Source organism: Chelon labrosus (genome assembly GCF_963514085.1).
Source record: "Chelon labrosus genome assembly, chromosome: 6".
NCBI lineage: Eukaryota > Metazoa > Chordata > Actinopteri > Mugiliformes > Mugilidae > Chelon > Chelon labrosus.
This window is the reverse complement of record NC_140342.1, coordinates 28784354-28799563: the sequence shown is the minus strand read 5'-3', so window position 1 is coordinate 28799563 and position 15210 is coordinate 28784354. Positions and strand designations below refer to the sequence as shown.

Genomic DNA, 15210 nt, shown 5'->3' with positions numbered 1-15210 from the left:
TCAAAGTTCAGGAGGATTTTAAACAGTAGATGGCGTGCTGAGACATTTTCATTCATTCATTTATTTTCTGTAACTGCTTGTTCTCTGGAGTGTCATGGGGGCCTGGAGCCTATCCCAGCTGTCATTGGTCTAGGGGGGGGGGGGGGGGGGGGTCCACCCTGGACAGGTCTCCAGTCTATCACAGGGCTAAGCTGGAGTTGAGCCATTTTCAACCAACACATTGACGTGTTTCATCTCAGTACAGAAATATAATTAAAAAAAAAAAACAAGTTCAAGAGTACAGATTCAAACAATGATGATGTTTGGATGCTATGTACAGTTTGTAAAGTCTACGTTTAACCCTAGGACACTACCGTTATAATTAGTAACACCATATTTCACCAAAAAGTTCAACAGTACATGGTAAACTGAAGTACTTTTATTTTATTTTCAACTATAAAACGTCTCATAAAACCAGGGGGCTCATGTAAAAAGACTCCACAATTTGAGAAAAATTAGGGAATCTTTAACAAATAGCTCCTAAAGAATAAATAAATAAATAAATAAAGGAGCTAGGAACTAGAAATTCAGTCCACCTGTTCCTGGGACATGAGACTGCATCACTGGCAACCGTGGGAGAGATGGTCAAAAAATGGCATTTTTTTAGATGAGCTGTCTATAAAAACATCTGCAATCTTTAATACCACTAAATGATATTTATTCATGAGCATTAACCTAAATAAGGATTACATGCAAATTCCAGGACTGTTTAGCTAGCTCTGGTATCAAAGAATAAATATGTGTAGCTAGAGATTGCTAAAATAAAACTAGCTTCATTTACGTTTTATTCATTTGTTGTCAGATTAACCAAGAATGTGACAGGATGATCTGGTTGAAAGTCATTACGATCGTCTGATTTAATACACAAACACTAATGAACCTGTAGAAACAAACAGGGACTGGACCAAAGAAACACTCGTAGCTTCAATGACATTAGTAAACAGACTGAAGGTTCCCAAGGACCTACACAACTCAGACAACATCAACACAACGAAAACCATGTGACAACAATCAACATTAGTGTTCTAGGGTTAAACAGCATTTAGGTGAATGTCAGCTTCAGCTGTTCAGTCTATAAAACATCAGCCATTTACAAAGCTCCGTCCAGGTTTTCTAGGATATATCTGGTTGTGTTCGAGCACTGAACTGAAATATTAACGTCACCCTGATGTAAAACAAAACGCAGCAAGTCCTGGAAATAACAGAGAAGCCACATCAACATTTACAACAACAAAACCTCCAAGCAGTCTTCTGTTGATCAGATTTAAAACAACCAGACGACATCCAAGGACGTCCAAGAATTAGAATCTAACTGATGAACTGTTTTATCTTTTAGCTTCTTGGCATCTGAGTCGTCGCCTGAGAAGGTTTCCTCTCACAGGATGAACTGAGCAGCAGCAGCAGCAGCAGCAGCAGCAGCAGCAGCAGAGTCGTCTGGAGGATCAGTTTACCGTCTGAACTTCTTTCTGCACATCGACACCAAAACTGACAAAGAAAAGAACGAAGCAGAGAAGAAAGAGAGGGAAATCCACACTGGAAAACATTTCAAGTCAGTAAAACTTTAAAACCAAAGTTCATCTGCTGCCTTAAAAATGTCAGTAAACTCAACCTGAAGAAAAAACCTCTGGTTCAACTCAAACAGCTCAATTATAACTAAACAATCATTTCTTGTTTCAGCCTGATACTTATGAGTTAAAACAACTTATTATGTCACATTATCTACTGAAGAAAACTCATTTCATTTCCAAGTTAAGATCAATTGAACTGAATTCTGCCTTTTGAAGCTGAGAGCACTACGTTTATTTCTACTTAGATTTCTCAGCTTGATGCAAGTTTTAAAGTTTATATAAACTCCAAACAGATTCATCTCACATCTTGTTGGTTCAGAAGTTTAACATATATTTTATTAAGGCCATTTAGAGAAGAGGACATTCAGTTTGAATCCACCAAAAGCAGCCAAACGGCTTCTAAAACCCACCCATCTGTTACGCCAGTGGTGCCAATATTGTTACTGGTGTAGAGCCTTGTTTCAAAGGTATCACCATTTTATAGCGATAGTTCTATAATTATGTGAAACTGGCAGCAGCCTCTATATTTCTTCTCCTTGTCCTCCTCCAACACTTTTTTCAGCTCAAAATTTAAAGACATGGATTATTTTAAGTTTAGAAAACTTATTAACTTGAGTTCAAAATCAAAAACTTGTCACGACTGTTGGCGTTAAAGAGAAGAGAAACGTTGACGTGACCTAACAAGGCTGTGATGTTTCACAGTGCAGTGATGGAGCGTCACAGTAAATCTGATTAAAGTAAAAGTCGGACATTTGAAGGAACATGTGTCCAAACAGTGAACTTTACCTTCAGCGTGATGCGGCTCAGTCAACGCTGGCAGGAGTCCAGTTTTAAATTTCAGCTCAAGTGTTTTTTCTCATGTCCATAATTAGTTTTATCGATATCATGTGTCCGGATCGTCTCCGGAGGTGTTGGACAGAATGGAGCCATTGTCCTCTGCAGTAAAATGTGCAACAAAATAAAAGTAGGCTGCTCTTTGTGCGCTCGCAGTGTTACATTACTGCATTGTCGAGCAGCTCTTTCTGCCAACTGAGCCGTCTGTTCAGAGGAGGATTCTGTAAAATAACTCCTGGTTTTGATCCTATTGTTTGATATTACTTTAATTTCCTCATAAATACGCCGGATCCTAAAGCTGCTTTAAGGTTGTGTCTGATATCAGATTCAATGTTAGTGTAAAACTAGAACGTATCATCTTCATTTGATCACACTAACTGATAAGAGCTGATAGAAGATCAGAAGTGGAAGTATTGACACGTTTGTATTGGTATGCAGAGTGCAAGAAAAGAGCTGATGGAAACTACTGGAGAGAGATTTGTTAATCACATAAGGTTTGTCTCACCAGCATCCAACTTTCAATGAGGAACAACCAAAGAATTACTAGTAGTAGTAGTAGTAGTAGTAGTAGTAGTAGTAGGGGGCGGGGGGGTTCAGGAAAATGTTAATGGACAGACTGCAACACCGAGAACAGCAGATTGAGGAGGCACCGAAAAGGTCTCTGAAGAAGAGATTCCTCAAATGTTTCAAAAGAACTTGAGAGACCCAGCCTCAGTCTGACCTATAACCCCCTCCTCCTCCAACCCCTCCCACATTGAACCTCCCCAATCCCTTTCCCCTAACCCAAACCACCCCATTTGTGTTTTTGTGAGTGTGAAAGGTTGTTTGTCCGTCTGTGTTTGTCCTGTGATGGTGAGGAGCATCAGCTTAGCCTTAGCTGCAGAAGCTAAAGCTAAGCTGTAAAACTAAACCGTTTTCCATTTTTGTCTCTACTTTATGTTGCGGTCCTCGAGCTGAGTCATAGCCCAGGTCTTTCCAGTTTGTTCTTCACGTGTTCTTCAGTAAATATGCACATTACTGCAACTATCAGTGAAGTATTCTACTACTGGGCCACATCTTCAGATCTGTCCTCATTTCTGTTCCATTTGATGGTTTAATCGTCGCTTTTACAGGAAACCAAAGCTGGTAGATGAAGCCACGGCATTTCTGCAACCTGTTGTGCTCTACGAATCCAAACCTATCGAAGCACACAATGAGGTGCACCAGACAGAACATTCTCCAGACAGAGGGTGGTGAATGGGTGAGAAAAGGGAGGGCGGAGAACGATGGAGAGTGATAAACAGAGGAGCGTCTCTTCTTTCTGTTTTCTGTATATGTTTCTGCAGTTTCATGGTGAAGGAGGTCACGTCGCAGGCAGAAGGCCCAGTTCTTCTTCAGCAGGACAATGGAGACACGCCTCCCCCCCGCCTCCCTCTCCTCCCCCCCGTCCTGAGCCTTTGTCTCCGGGTCCGATAGGTGAGACAGAACCTGAAAGGGGTTTTGTTTTGGGAGAGGCCTATAAATACATTAAAGCCTTTTCAATCCAGCTGATCTTCCCTAAAAATGCTTCTCCGGACGATGCTGCACAGCTCGGACGCAACGGTGAGTTTTTCCTGACGCACCTCGAGGGTCTTGGGTTCGAGTATGAGATCTCTTTGGGTTTAAGGAGAACGTTTGACCAGATGTTTGAGCAGGTTTAACCAAAGCAAAAATTGTAAAACTGGTTCAGTCGATGAATATTTTCAGTACATCATTTGCTGGGATGTGTTGACAGCTTACTGTGGTTTTATGAGCATGCTTTGTTATCTCCATATGCTGTTAACACCCTGCACTCTTCCAGTGTCTGGTAAAATATAGAAAACATAAAATCAGATGAGCACAGAGTCTCAGTGGTGAAGCATTTGTCTGATCAGAGCAGAATGAGCTACATCGTTCTACAGGAAATGGGACGAAGTGATTTGATTCCTTTGCCTGATGCAGTGTAATTATTACCTCCTCCAGATGTTGTCAGTGCTGCTGGGACTCCTCTCCCTGTCCTCCTTCTGCTCGGCCATGCTGCTGCCAAACGCCACCAAACCGTCGTCCAGTGAAGAGGAAGGCTCCTCCTCTGACCCCAACACCTACCACTGGCCGCTACCAGCCAACAGGCCGCCAGATGAGTCCCCTGACAAAATGCCGCCGTGGTCACCCGATGCTCGCACCGGCCCCTTGCAGATGCCGCCCACAGGATACCCATGGATGCCCGCCAACAACATGAGCGGCGGCTCCAACATGCTGCGGATGTTTGACGACACCGACTCGACGATGCCTCCCCCTCCCGACACGTCGTTCTGCGACATGCTGTTCAGTTCGCCGGTGCCGCCACCGATCGACCAGATTCCACTGTTCTGCATCTGCTCCCACTGTAAAGGAAATGTGGGCCCCAAAGGAGACCGTGGAGACCGGGGCCTTCCAGGCATGTAAACCAATCAGCTGCTTCAGTCTGGCTCTCTAACGATGTGTGCATGAAAGGTGATGAATGCAATAATAAACTGACTGGACTGTAACCTTTGATCAGGTGAACCTGGGAGCCCTGGGGCCAGAGGAATGATGGGGTTCAGAGGTCGTCCAGGATTCACGGGCCCTCAGGGGATAAAGGGTGAGTTATTCATTAAATGTGATTCAGAAAAACCTGAGTTCTGTTGTTCCAGTCGTGGCCTTCACACCTGCAGGTACCCAATGTAGATTGTTGAGTGTAGACTAGAAGGCGAACAAAGTATCACCAAAAATCAACAAGGGGTCCAATCCTGCAGACACAGCACCAAGAATACCTTACCTCACCGGGGTCAGACGTCTTATGCAGTCAAGTTTAGTCAGGTCAGAGACTGGAAACAGGGAGGAAACTACAAACCTAGCTTCATAATCACTGACTAATTAAAATGTCACCTATCTACCTGCTATCTGCACAATCAGGAGACGTTACAACTTTTTCAGCAATGTCGTATCTGTACATTAAGCATGAGACAAATCAAAACCATACCTTCTATACACACTTCTATACCAGGCCGGCATGGATTGGCCTGGATTTCTTTGGTTTATGATTCAATAAAAATATAAATACAGTATGTATATATGCTTTATTGTCTTTATGCAGGTTTTTTCACGTTGTATTTCTGCTGTTACAGGTCAGAAGGGAGACTATGGGGAGAAAGGACAACCTGGAGTAGCTGGTTTCACCGGGACAAAGGGCGAGCGAGGTTTCAAAGGTCCGCTGAGATCCCTCAATGAGAAGATCACTGTTTTTAAATGTTTAGTGGTCCTATCGCTTCCACCAGGAAGTTATTAAAAGGCTCCCTGGACAGACAACCAGACAGATTCATTCTGATCTCCATGTCGTAAATGAATAAAGTTGTAGTTAGTTTGCTCATTTGGCCACAAAATCTAAACTTAATGTTCATATAATTCAAATATCTTAACGTGTGTTTTATGTGTTTCCAGGAGAGAAAGGGGACATGGGATCAATGGGGCCCCCAGGTGCACAGGGACCCCAGGGAGAAACCGGCATATGCCCTGCCTCTTGCGAGAGTGTCCCAGGTTCACCGGGTGTACAAGGCCCACCTGGACCAGCTGGAGCCAGGGGCCTGCCTGGCGTACAGGGGCCAATGGGGTCCATGGGTTTGAAGGGTGATAAGGGTGACCTAGGTAAACCTGGCAGTCCCGGTCTAAACGGTGAAAAGGGCGATCAGGGTGAGCAGGGGGTGTGTGAGTGCACGGATGGGGCAGATGGTGCCAACGGGAGCCCAGGAGAAAAGGGGGCTAAAGGGGACAAAGGTGACACTGGTGCACAGGGTATTCAGGGGCCCATGGGGCTAAAGGGTGACCATGGTGATATGGGTCTCATGGGGCCGCGTGGTCCCTGCTCCCCGGCCATCCAGTCGGCGTTCTCTGCGTGTCTCAACCAGTCGTTTCCTCCTCCGAACTGGCCCGTTTCTTTCCCACACATCCTTTCCAACCAGCAGGGGCACTTCAACCCAACCGTGGGCATCTACACGGCGCCCATCAACGGCACCTACGTCTTCTCCTTCCACCTGGCAGCCGCCCAGAAGCCGCTTAAAGTCGGCCTCTTCCACGACTTCTACCCTAAAGTCAGAACAACACAGGGGTCCATTCCAGCCACCACCAGCCAGACCGTCGTCCTCCACCTCACTATGGGGGACCGGGTATGGCTGCAGGTCAAGGACTCTGAGACCAACGGCTTGTACACTGACAGTGAAAACACCAGCACGTTCTCCGGGTATCTGCTGAACCCCGACTCCTGTGAATTACCCTTTGGTCGTCACCTGATCCCGCCACCACTTCCTACTGGAGGCTTCAGCTGGGAGGGGCCTAAAGGCAGCGCCACCACCACCAGCCCTCCAACACACCATCCTTAGTCAGTCGCACAGCTTTAGACACAGCGTCCACAGACGACCAATCAAACTCTGTGTATTTATAACGGCCACTTTTAAAGCAGGGGTATTGTAGAGATGCAGCATTGTACATTTTTCATGTGTCCTTTAAGTTTCCTTTACTCGTTGCCAATCACTGTCCCTAAAGGTGATGTGACGCTGGAAGAAAGTGATGAAAGTCTCTTCAGTCCTTGAACTAAACCTTTGTCCTCTGGTTCTGGTTCTGGTTCTCGGTAGTTAAATCTGGTAGGGCCAGCAGAATTTATAACCACAAAGCATAAAGACACAAACACAAAGCTTTTTAACCAGACCTGTTTTAACACGCTAATAGCCTGACACCAGTCTGTTGGTGCATCCAATGCTTTGGTCTTAAAAATGATCTTATTGACTCACCACTGACTTTCTTGATGTTTCCTCCTGCACCAATGAACATGATGGCTTGTAAAACTGTTGGATGATTTGTAATAACTCTGACTTTTCATTTCAGCATTTTAAGTTGTTTGTGTTTAGTGCTAATTTGTGAATATTAGCATATTAACACGCTAAACAAAGACTGTGAACATGGTAAACATTAAATCTAAGTGAAAAAAAAAAAAAGCATGTTAGGATGCTAACATGGCTATTTTCTTTGTTTTTTTTCAAAGCGCTTTGTATTAAAATAAAGCCTCACAGAGCCTCTGGCATGTCTGCAGACTCTTATTTCTACCTGGTGGCATTTATTTCTTATAAACTACAAATTTAAAATACCTGATGCAATGTTGTTGTTGTTGTTTTGGATGCTGATTAAAATGAAGAGTTCATACTTTTTCTAATTTCTAATGCACCATCCTTATTGTGTTTTGTTTTAAGATCATTTAACTTTTGTTTGGAATCGATTAACAAGGGAAATAAATCAGCGATCACCCTTGGAAATACCCCACCTTTAAATGATTCAACGCTGCATCTAGGCTTTAATGTGCAAGTCTGACGTTCTCATTTGATCGTGCACTTACTTTAATAAACTGCTAGACTGCTGAGCTGGACCAGAGGTTTCAGATCTGCACTAATACTAATAACACTTTGCGTCCTCAGGGTAGATTTAGTTTAATCTTTAACATCAGATTTCTGAGGCTTTCTTTAGAGGCTTTATCGTTTTGTTTCATCAAATGTTGCTGCATAAAGAAAACAAATGATATTAAACTGTAACTAAAGCAGATGGTTTGATCACATTTTATTTTCGTTAGAGTCTGACAAAGTAGTTTTGATTAATTCAAATTTTAATTCTGATAGAAATAACTTTTCAGTCCCAGACGAGGCCCAGGAAAAACAGACCAAGCTGATGTTTGGTCTCACTGATGTTTCTATCTCCATCATATGTGAGTAATAGTGTCTTAATGCAAGGATTTTTTAAATATGAAAGTAATACAATTCACTCCAACTGTTTTGGTCCAGTTACCGGTACACAAATCTGCTACAGCCCTTTGCCTCACGTACCTGCTTTAACAGGAATGTTAAAATAATAGGAACACGTGTCAGTTCAGTAGTTGTACAAACCACAGCCTCCACAATGAGAGGTTGAATCAACGGCTCTGTGAGTCATTTGAAACTAAAGCTGAACACCAAAACCTTCAAGAAGACAAGGTTTAGGACGTACATCTGAATGCATTCACTGGTGTACCTAATGAACTGGCAAGTGAGTCTAAATTATAGGGAATAAAATTTGGAATAAGTCCAAGTACTATAAATAATTAGCAGCTGTTACATCCCTCTGGCAGGTGTATTTGGGAGGTGTGTGGGCTTGACATGGAAATTAAATGTATGTTTGGTGTGGCCTCCAAGAGGAAGCTCAACAATCTCATGCTTCTTTTGTTAAACTGATCAGAATAAACATTGTTTTTTATTTTTTGGTGATCTCTGGTGTCTACTCTCTACTTTATCTTGAGGCCCTCAGGCTGGGTCCAAACATAAATCGAGCTTCTGCAGCAGAAGAAAAGGGACTCGAGCCTCTGATGTGCAGGAGAAAAGAGTCTCATGTGACACGTGGTGATCACAAGCAGCAGATATCAGTCTACACAATGAAACACAAACCACTTGCTGAAATACATAAGGTCAATCGTCTTAATGAACCAGCAAATTTACCGTAAAATGAATAAATATAAGAAGTAAGTCAAGACAAAACAAAACTGGAGGAAATACCTTCTAACCCCTGAGCTCCATTGTTGTCCAGATACACTCAGTCCTGCTGTAGAGCACCTGATGTGAATTAAAGCAACACTTCAGGACATTTGTCTCCCCCTTGTGGCTGTGAGAGTAATTACACACCTGTTGTTGACATGTGGTAGCTGCCTAAAGTCTACCACCCTCAGTTCCTCTGCTTTAATGAGAACTCCCCGACTAGAAAATGAACTAGTTTCACCCTGACCGTCAAAGATGGTGAGTTCATAGAACCCAAGTTACATTCATAACTCTCATGTCTCCTTCATTCTGCTGGTTATTCTTCAGGCCGTCTGTGTGGATACGTTTGCTCCCTATGAGGACTAGTTGAGGTAAAACGTAACCAATGCACAAGTGCTGTCAGAAAGTTTTCACATATTTATTAACACACTGTTGGTTTGTTCTTTCTGTTGAAGTCGTCACAATGAAGAAACTACAGAATCTATTCAGATCTAACCTCAGACGTAGACCCTGTGGTGGAGTGGGTCAGGATTTATTGTTGACGAGGGTTTCATTTCTGCTTTTGAGTTTTTTCATGTCAAATAAAACGACAAGGAAACGATACTGGAAATCTGTGGTTGTTGGGAAAAATAAATCCACAGCCCTGGAATAAAATGCTGGAAAATCCAAATGGATCAAAACAAATTAAGAAGGACACGGGACAGAATATTCTAAGACAGCAGGGAGAGTTTGAAAAGAAATGTGGAAATCAACGATAAAGGAGGGCGGAGAACGATGGAGCGATAAAGACTGAAGCGTCTCCTCTTTCTGCTCTCAATATGATTTTTTTTTTGCAGTTTCATGGTGAAGGAGGTCACACTGTGGGCAGAAGGCCCAGTTCTTCTTCAGCGGGACAATAAAGACGCACCTCCCCTATCTCCCTCTCCTCCCCCCGTCCCGAGCCTTTGTCTCCGGGTCCGATGGGCGAATCAGCCTGAAAGAAGTTTTGTTTTGGGAGAGGCTTATAAATGCATCAAAGCGTCTTCAGTCCAGCTCATCTTCCCAAAAGTGATTCTCCGGACGATGCTGCACAACACGGGTGGAACGGTGAGTTTTTCTTCTGAGAATTTTATTTTCACAACGGAAAACAGTTTAGGTTAGTCGGAAAACGATGCAGATTATTCTTTGCTTTTCTAATATATAGTGTTTGACAAAATGTTTTCTCTTCTGTGTCGAATTACGAAGACGAAATGAGATGCTGTAAGAAGGTTACTGTAAAATATCTCTTATCACTGGGTGATAATTAAGAGTTTAATCTGCCTTTAAACTCCTTCCATTCTACCAAAGATAATAAAATGAACCTTAAGAGAAGTTTAGACCCAGTTTACTTATTGCTCTTCAAGTATCTTGTTGTTGAATGAAGTCCAGATGATTAGTTTACCAAAATCATAAGTAAGATGAATGTCAGTATGGTGTAAAAAATGAAAAATAACTCTTGAAACAAACCCACTTTCTAGTGGAAACATGCTGAAGGTTTAATAAAACATCTTAAGGATTATGGGGAAACTGATCGATGCATTGTAATTGTCTTGTCCCGTCCTCTTCCTCCAGATGTTGTCGATGCTGCTGGGACTCCTCATCTTGTCCCCCCTCTGCTCAGCCAGCCTGCTGCCAAAAAACATGACCAAACATCATCATTCCAGCAGCGAAGAAGGCTCCACCTCAGGCTCCGACAGCAGCCAGTCGTCCGGCCTGGGTGAGGGGAGCTCATCTGAATCTTCTGAATCATCTGAGGAGATGCACACCTGGCTTCCCATCATGCACAAGGGCCATGGCCAGCCCCCCATGCGCATGGCTCCCACGGCGTCACCAGTACAACCGTGGCCCCCCGGCGGCAACGGCCCCGGCAGTCCTGACAAGCTCCGGATGTTGGGAGGCTCCGACCCGACGATGTTTCCTGTCCCTGACACGTCGATCTGTGATATGCTGTTCAACTCCCCGGTGCCGCCGCCGATCGACCAGATTCCACTTTCCTGCATCTGCTCCCACTGTAAAGGAACTGTGGGGCCCAAAGGAGACCGTGGAGACCGGGGCCTTCCAGGCATGTACACCACTTTAAATTAGCATGACTGCTAGTAAGTAATTATCTTGATTTGAGTTTCCTCAATACTGTGAAAACATGACCAAAAAAAAAAAAAAAACAGTTGCTGTGGAAGTGTTTCTGGAACCATAGGAGACCACAATCAGAAGAAGTTAGAGAATCACTAGTCTTTGCAGAGAAGTTGAGGACTGTCATATAGATTAGCAATTAACGAGAATCAATGATCAATTTACATGAGAAAAGTTGATAATGTTGCCAGAAATGTTTGCACAAACTATAACGTTCTGACTGTAACCTTTGATCAGGTGAACCTGGGAGCCCTGGGGCCAGAGGAATGATGGGGTTCAGAGGTCGTCCAGGATTCACAGGCCCTCAGGGGATAAAGGGTGAGTTACACGTCGAGGAAAACCACATCACTGTTCATAACCTAGCCAAACCGTACAGGTTAGACTGTAAACAAAGTGGACACCATGACAACTCCTCCAAAGCGAAGCTAAAGCATGTGGAGCTCCCCCTGGTGACAGGGTGCAGTATAAGTCACAAGCTCCGTCCCGCCATGTTAGTGGATGAGTCTTGGATTATTTGATGCTATAAAAACAGGTTGTGACATCATGATGATTGACAGTTGACACTATTCTGTACGAACATGACAGTAGGAAGAAACATAAATAAACAAGTTCAGTGTATAATCAACATTTTTTTTGTAACCGGTGGAGGTAGAGCAGAGCGTAGTATTAACCAATCACCAGTGAGTCTAGAGGAAGTTATTGACTATTGGAGCTATTGGACTCTGACTCTGGTTCCAAACTCTGACTCTGGTTCCAAACTCACAAGATGGCGTCTACTAACGTCAATGTGGCCAATAGGAGGACGTGGAGATGCGTCGTCCTTTTTTTTTTCTACAATCTACGGTGTGAATGTACCATTAGCTCAAAGACTGAGAGAAAACTTCTAGCCTAACTCCATGAATACAGACCACATGCCAACAACTGTCTGATTACATCCACCTGTTTGATTCATTTCTTGAAACAGACCAATGAACTTGGTGTGGAGATTGCTACCTTATGATTGTCCATTCAGTCAGACATTAATGTAACTTCTTGTTGCTTTGATTTATTTTGATTTGATGAATTTCTTTCTGCTGTTACAGGTCAGAAGGGAGACATGGGGGACAAAGGACAAGCTGGAGTAGCCGGTTTCACCGGGACAAAGGGCGAACGAGGATTCAAAGGTCTGTTGATATCAGTCTGTATGAAGGGCTGTTAGTGCCACTAAGGGATTGGTCTTGGAGACGTTATTGGAAAAATAAAAGCTTCATGTTGTGACACACCAGTGTAGTAAAATAACGACTCAGTTTCAGTCAGTTATAAAAGATTTCATGGATACACGGTCACAGTCTGGACAGGTTCTGACATTTATCCTAACTGAGCATTTGGGGACTAAAACTGAAAACCTTCAAGTCAAACAATGCAACTATCTTTTGTTTGTTTTCAGGAGAGAAAGGGGACCATGGATCAATGGGGCCCCCAGGTGCACAGGGACCCCAAGGAGAAACCGGCACATGCCCTGCCTCTTGCGAGAGTGTCCCAGGTTCACCTGGTGTACAAGGCCCGCCTGGACCAGCTGGAGCCAGGGGCCTGCCTGGCGTACAGGGGCCTATGGGGTCCATGGGTTTGAAGGGTGATAAGGGTGACCTAGGTAAACCTGGCAGTCCCGGTCTAAACGGTGAAAAGGGTGATCAGGGTGAGCAGGGGGTGTGTGAGTGCACGGATGGGGCAGATGGTGCCAACGGGAGCCCAGGAGAAAAGGGGGCTAAAGGGGACAAAGGTGACACTGGTGCACAGGGTATTCAGGGCCCCATGGGGCTAAAGGGTGACCATGGTGATATGGGTCTCATGGGGCCGCGTGGTCCCTGCTCCCCGGCCATCCAGTCGGCGTTCTCTGCGTTTCTCAACCAGTCGTTTCCTCCTCAGAACTGGCCCATTTCTTTCCCACGCATCCTTTCCAACCAGCAGGGGCACTTCAACCCAACCATGGGCATCTACACGGCACCCGTCAACGGCACCTACGTCTTCTCCTTCCACCTGGCAGCCGCCCAGAAGCCGCTTAAAGTCGGCCTCTTCCACGAGTTCTACCCTAAAGTCAGAATAACACAGGGGTCCATTCCAGCCACCACCAGCCAGACCGTCGTCCTCCACCTCACTATGGGGGACCGGGTATGGCTGCAGGTCAAGGACTCTGAGACCAACGGCTTGTACACTGACAATGAAAACACCAGCACGTTCTCCGGGTATCTGCTGAACCCCGACTCCTGTGAATTACCCTTGGGTCGTCACCTGATCCCACAACCACCTCCTAGTGGAGGCTTCAGCTGGGAGGGGCCTAAAGGCAGCGCCACCACCACCAGCCCTCCAACACACCATCCTTAGTCAGTCGCACAGCTTTAGACACAGCGTCCACAGACGACCAATCAAACTCTGTGTATTTATAACGGCCACTTTTAAAGCAGGGGTATTGTAGAGATGCAGCATTTTAGACACTGCGGTGTCAGTCAGAGAAGTGACTGTTGTGATGATTCTCTTCAGTGTCATCTGATGGAACCGTTGTCAAACAAGCGAATCACAACAGCCCCTAAAAGGGACAATATCATATCACAATGCTCTCGTCCTTTTCATGGACTGAATCGTTTTAAACTTAGTCGCTGACAGACACAGGTTGTTAAGACGCCCTCTCTAACTCCCAGGTGGATAAACTAGTATGTTGATGTATCTGCCGCAGTGCAGCAGTGACAATAATTCAGCCTTTTCTTTATTGATAACATTTTTATTTCCAACCATTTCTTTCCACAGATTCCCAAAATGAATTTTTTTTTTTTTTGCAGAATCACGTGTGCACATCAGCAAGGACATGCACAGAACGTTTACTGGGCTAAATGAGAGAGCGCAATATCTTGTTCTTTTGTTTTTTCTGAGTCTCAATAGATTTCCTGAGGACAATACCCCTCCTCTAAAGGTGGCGATAAATTCACTCTCATGATTCAATGCACTCTAATAAAAGCTTCGTAATCGAGCCTGTCAAAGGCTGTAGGAGTTCAGACTTGCCCTTAATGATTTAAAAGTGTAAGAGTTCATGCAAATGTAACTTTAATCCACGAGACCAGCTTGCTGCAGATTAGCTTTAGAGGTTTGGTTTCGATGCTTTTGCCAGAGAGCCTGTTTAGCAGCAGCCATCGTGGTAGGAATTTTATTTTTGATAGAAAATATAAAAATGTGAATCAGCACTTTGTGTTAGAATAAAAGCAGAACGAGTTTGATGAGCTCAAATGGAGAAGGAGCAGATGAGATGGAAGCTAAATGTGGAGAGGAGGCTGGAGACGGGACTGTTGTTACAGAATCAGAGCTAGGTGGAAAAGACTCCACAAAATGTGATCGAGCACCTTCAAGACTCCCTAGTCGTAGAGTTTGCAGAAATTTAATCAAATTTATCTTCAGAGTGAGAATATTTCTCATAAGAACATGACTGGTTCTAAGAAATCCTTCAGTTATTTCAGTTAAGTTTGAATGTAGACGTGAAGGCAGGCATCATGTGACCTCTACACCATCTACAACAAAACTAAACAAATGTTTTCACCAACTAAACTGTGTAACTGGATATTAAAGTGAAGGTAAAGATGGTGATTAGAATCTGGAGAGACTTGGTTCTGGATAAGAGAGATAAAACCTGCGGTAATGTTTGTCGTGATCTTTTTTTTTGTTTGTTTTTGCCTGAAATTACAAACGTCCCGAAGCTTGTGTTTGACTCTTTCTTCTGGTGTTTTTTTTTTTTTTTTTTTTTGGACGTTCATCATGTTCTGGCTCCTTTCAATGTCCAAAAAAAACATCCAACTGAAAACATAAAGAACATGAAGGATCCGTCAGGTGATGTCCTGTTTTCATTCTTGCCGATGAATCCCAGTTTCATCCTGTTGGCTAAAAAAACTTACATTACACCAAGAGTGGTCCCAATCAGCTTTTATTTTCACAGAGTTCAAGGTGCAGTCGCTCAGAGCAACACGTCTGAATACAGTTTAGCCTTCTACGTATGTTTCTGCTGTAAATCTCAACACGGCAGAAGCAGCAGCAGCAGCAGC

General features: G+C 44.0%; 2 protein-coding genes across 2 annotated transcripts; both read left to right on the top strand.

Moving 5' to 3' along the window:
* The first annotated feature begins 3902 nt into the window (after positions 1-3902).
* Positions 3903-7525, top strand: LOC311490046 (uncharacterized protein). Its single transcript, XM_084547383.1, has 5 exons — positions 3903-4022; positions 4422-4875; positions 4978-5058; positions 5585-5665; positions 5898-7525. The coding sequence occupies exons 1-5, from the start codon at positions 3984-3986 to the stop codon at positions 6830-6832; spliced, it is 1590 nt and encodes a 529-aa protein (XP_084403509.1). The 5' UTR covers positions 3903-3983; the 3' UTR covers positions 6833-7525.
* A 2523-nt stretch (positions 7526-10048) lies between these two features.
* On the top strand, positions 10049-14997 carry LOC311490021 (uncharacterized protein). Its single transcript, XM_084547356.1, has 5 exons — positions 10049-10087; positions 10592-11081; positions 11387-11467; positions 12232-12312; positions 12576-14997. The coding sequence occupies exons 1-5, from the start codon at positions 10064-10066 to the stop codon at positions 13508-13510; spliced, it is 1611 nt and encodes a 536-aa protein (XP_084403482.1). The 5' UTR covers positions 10049-10063; the 3' UTR covers positions 13511-14997.
* The last annotated feature ends 213 nt before the right edge of the window (positions 14998-15210 follow it).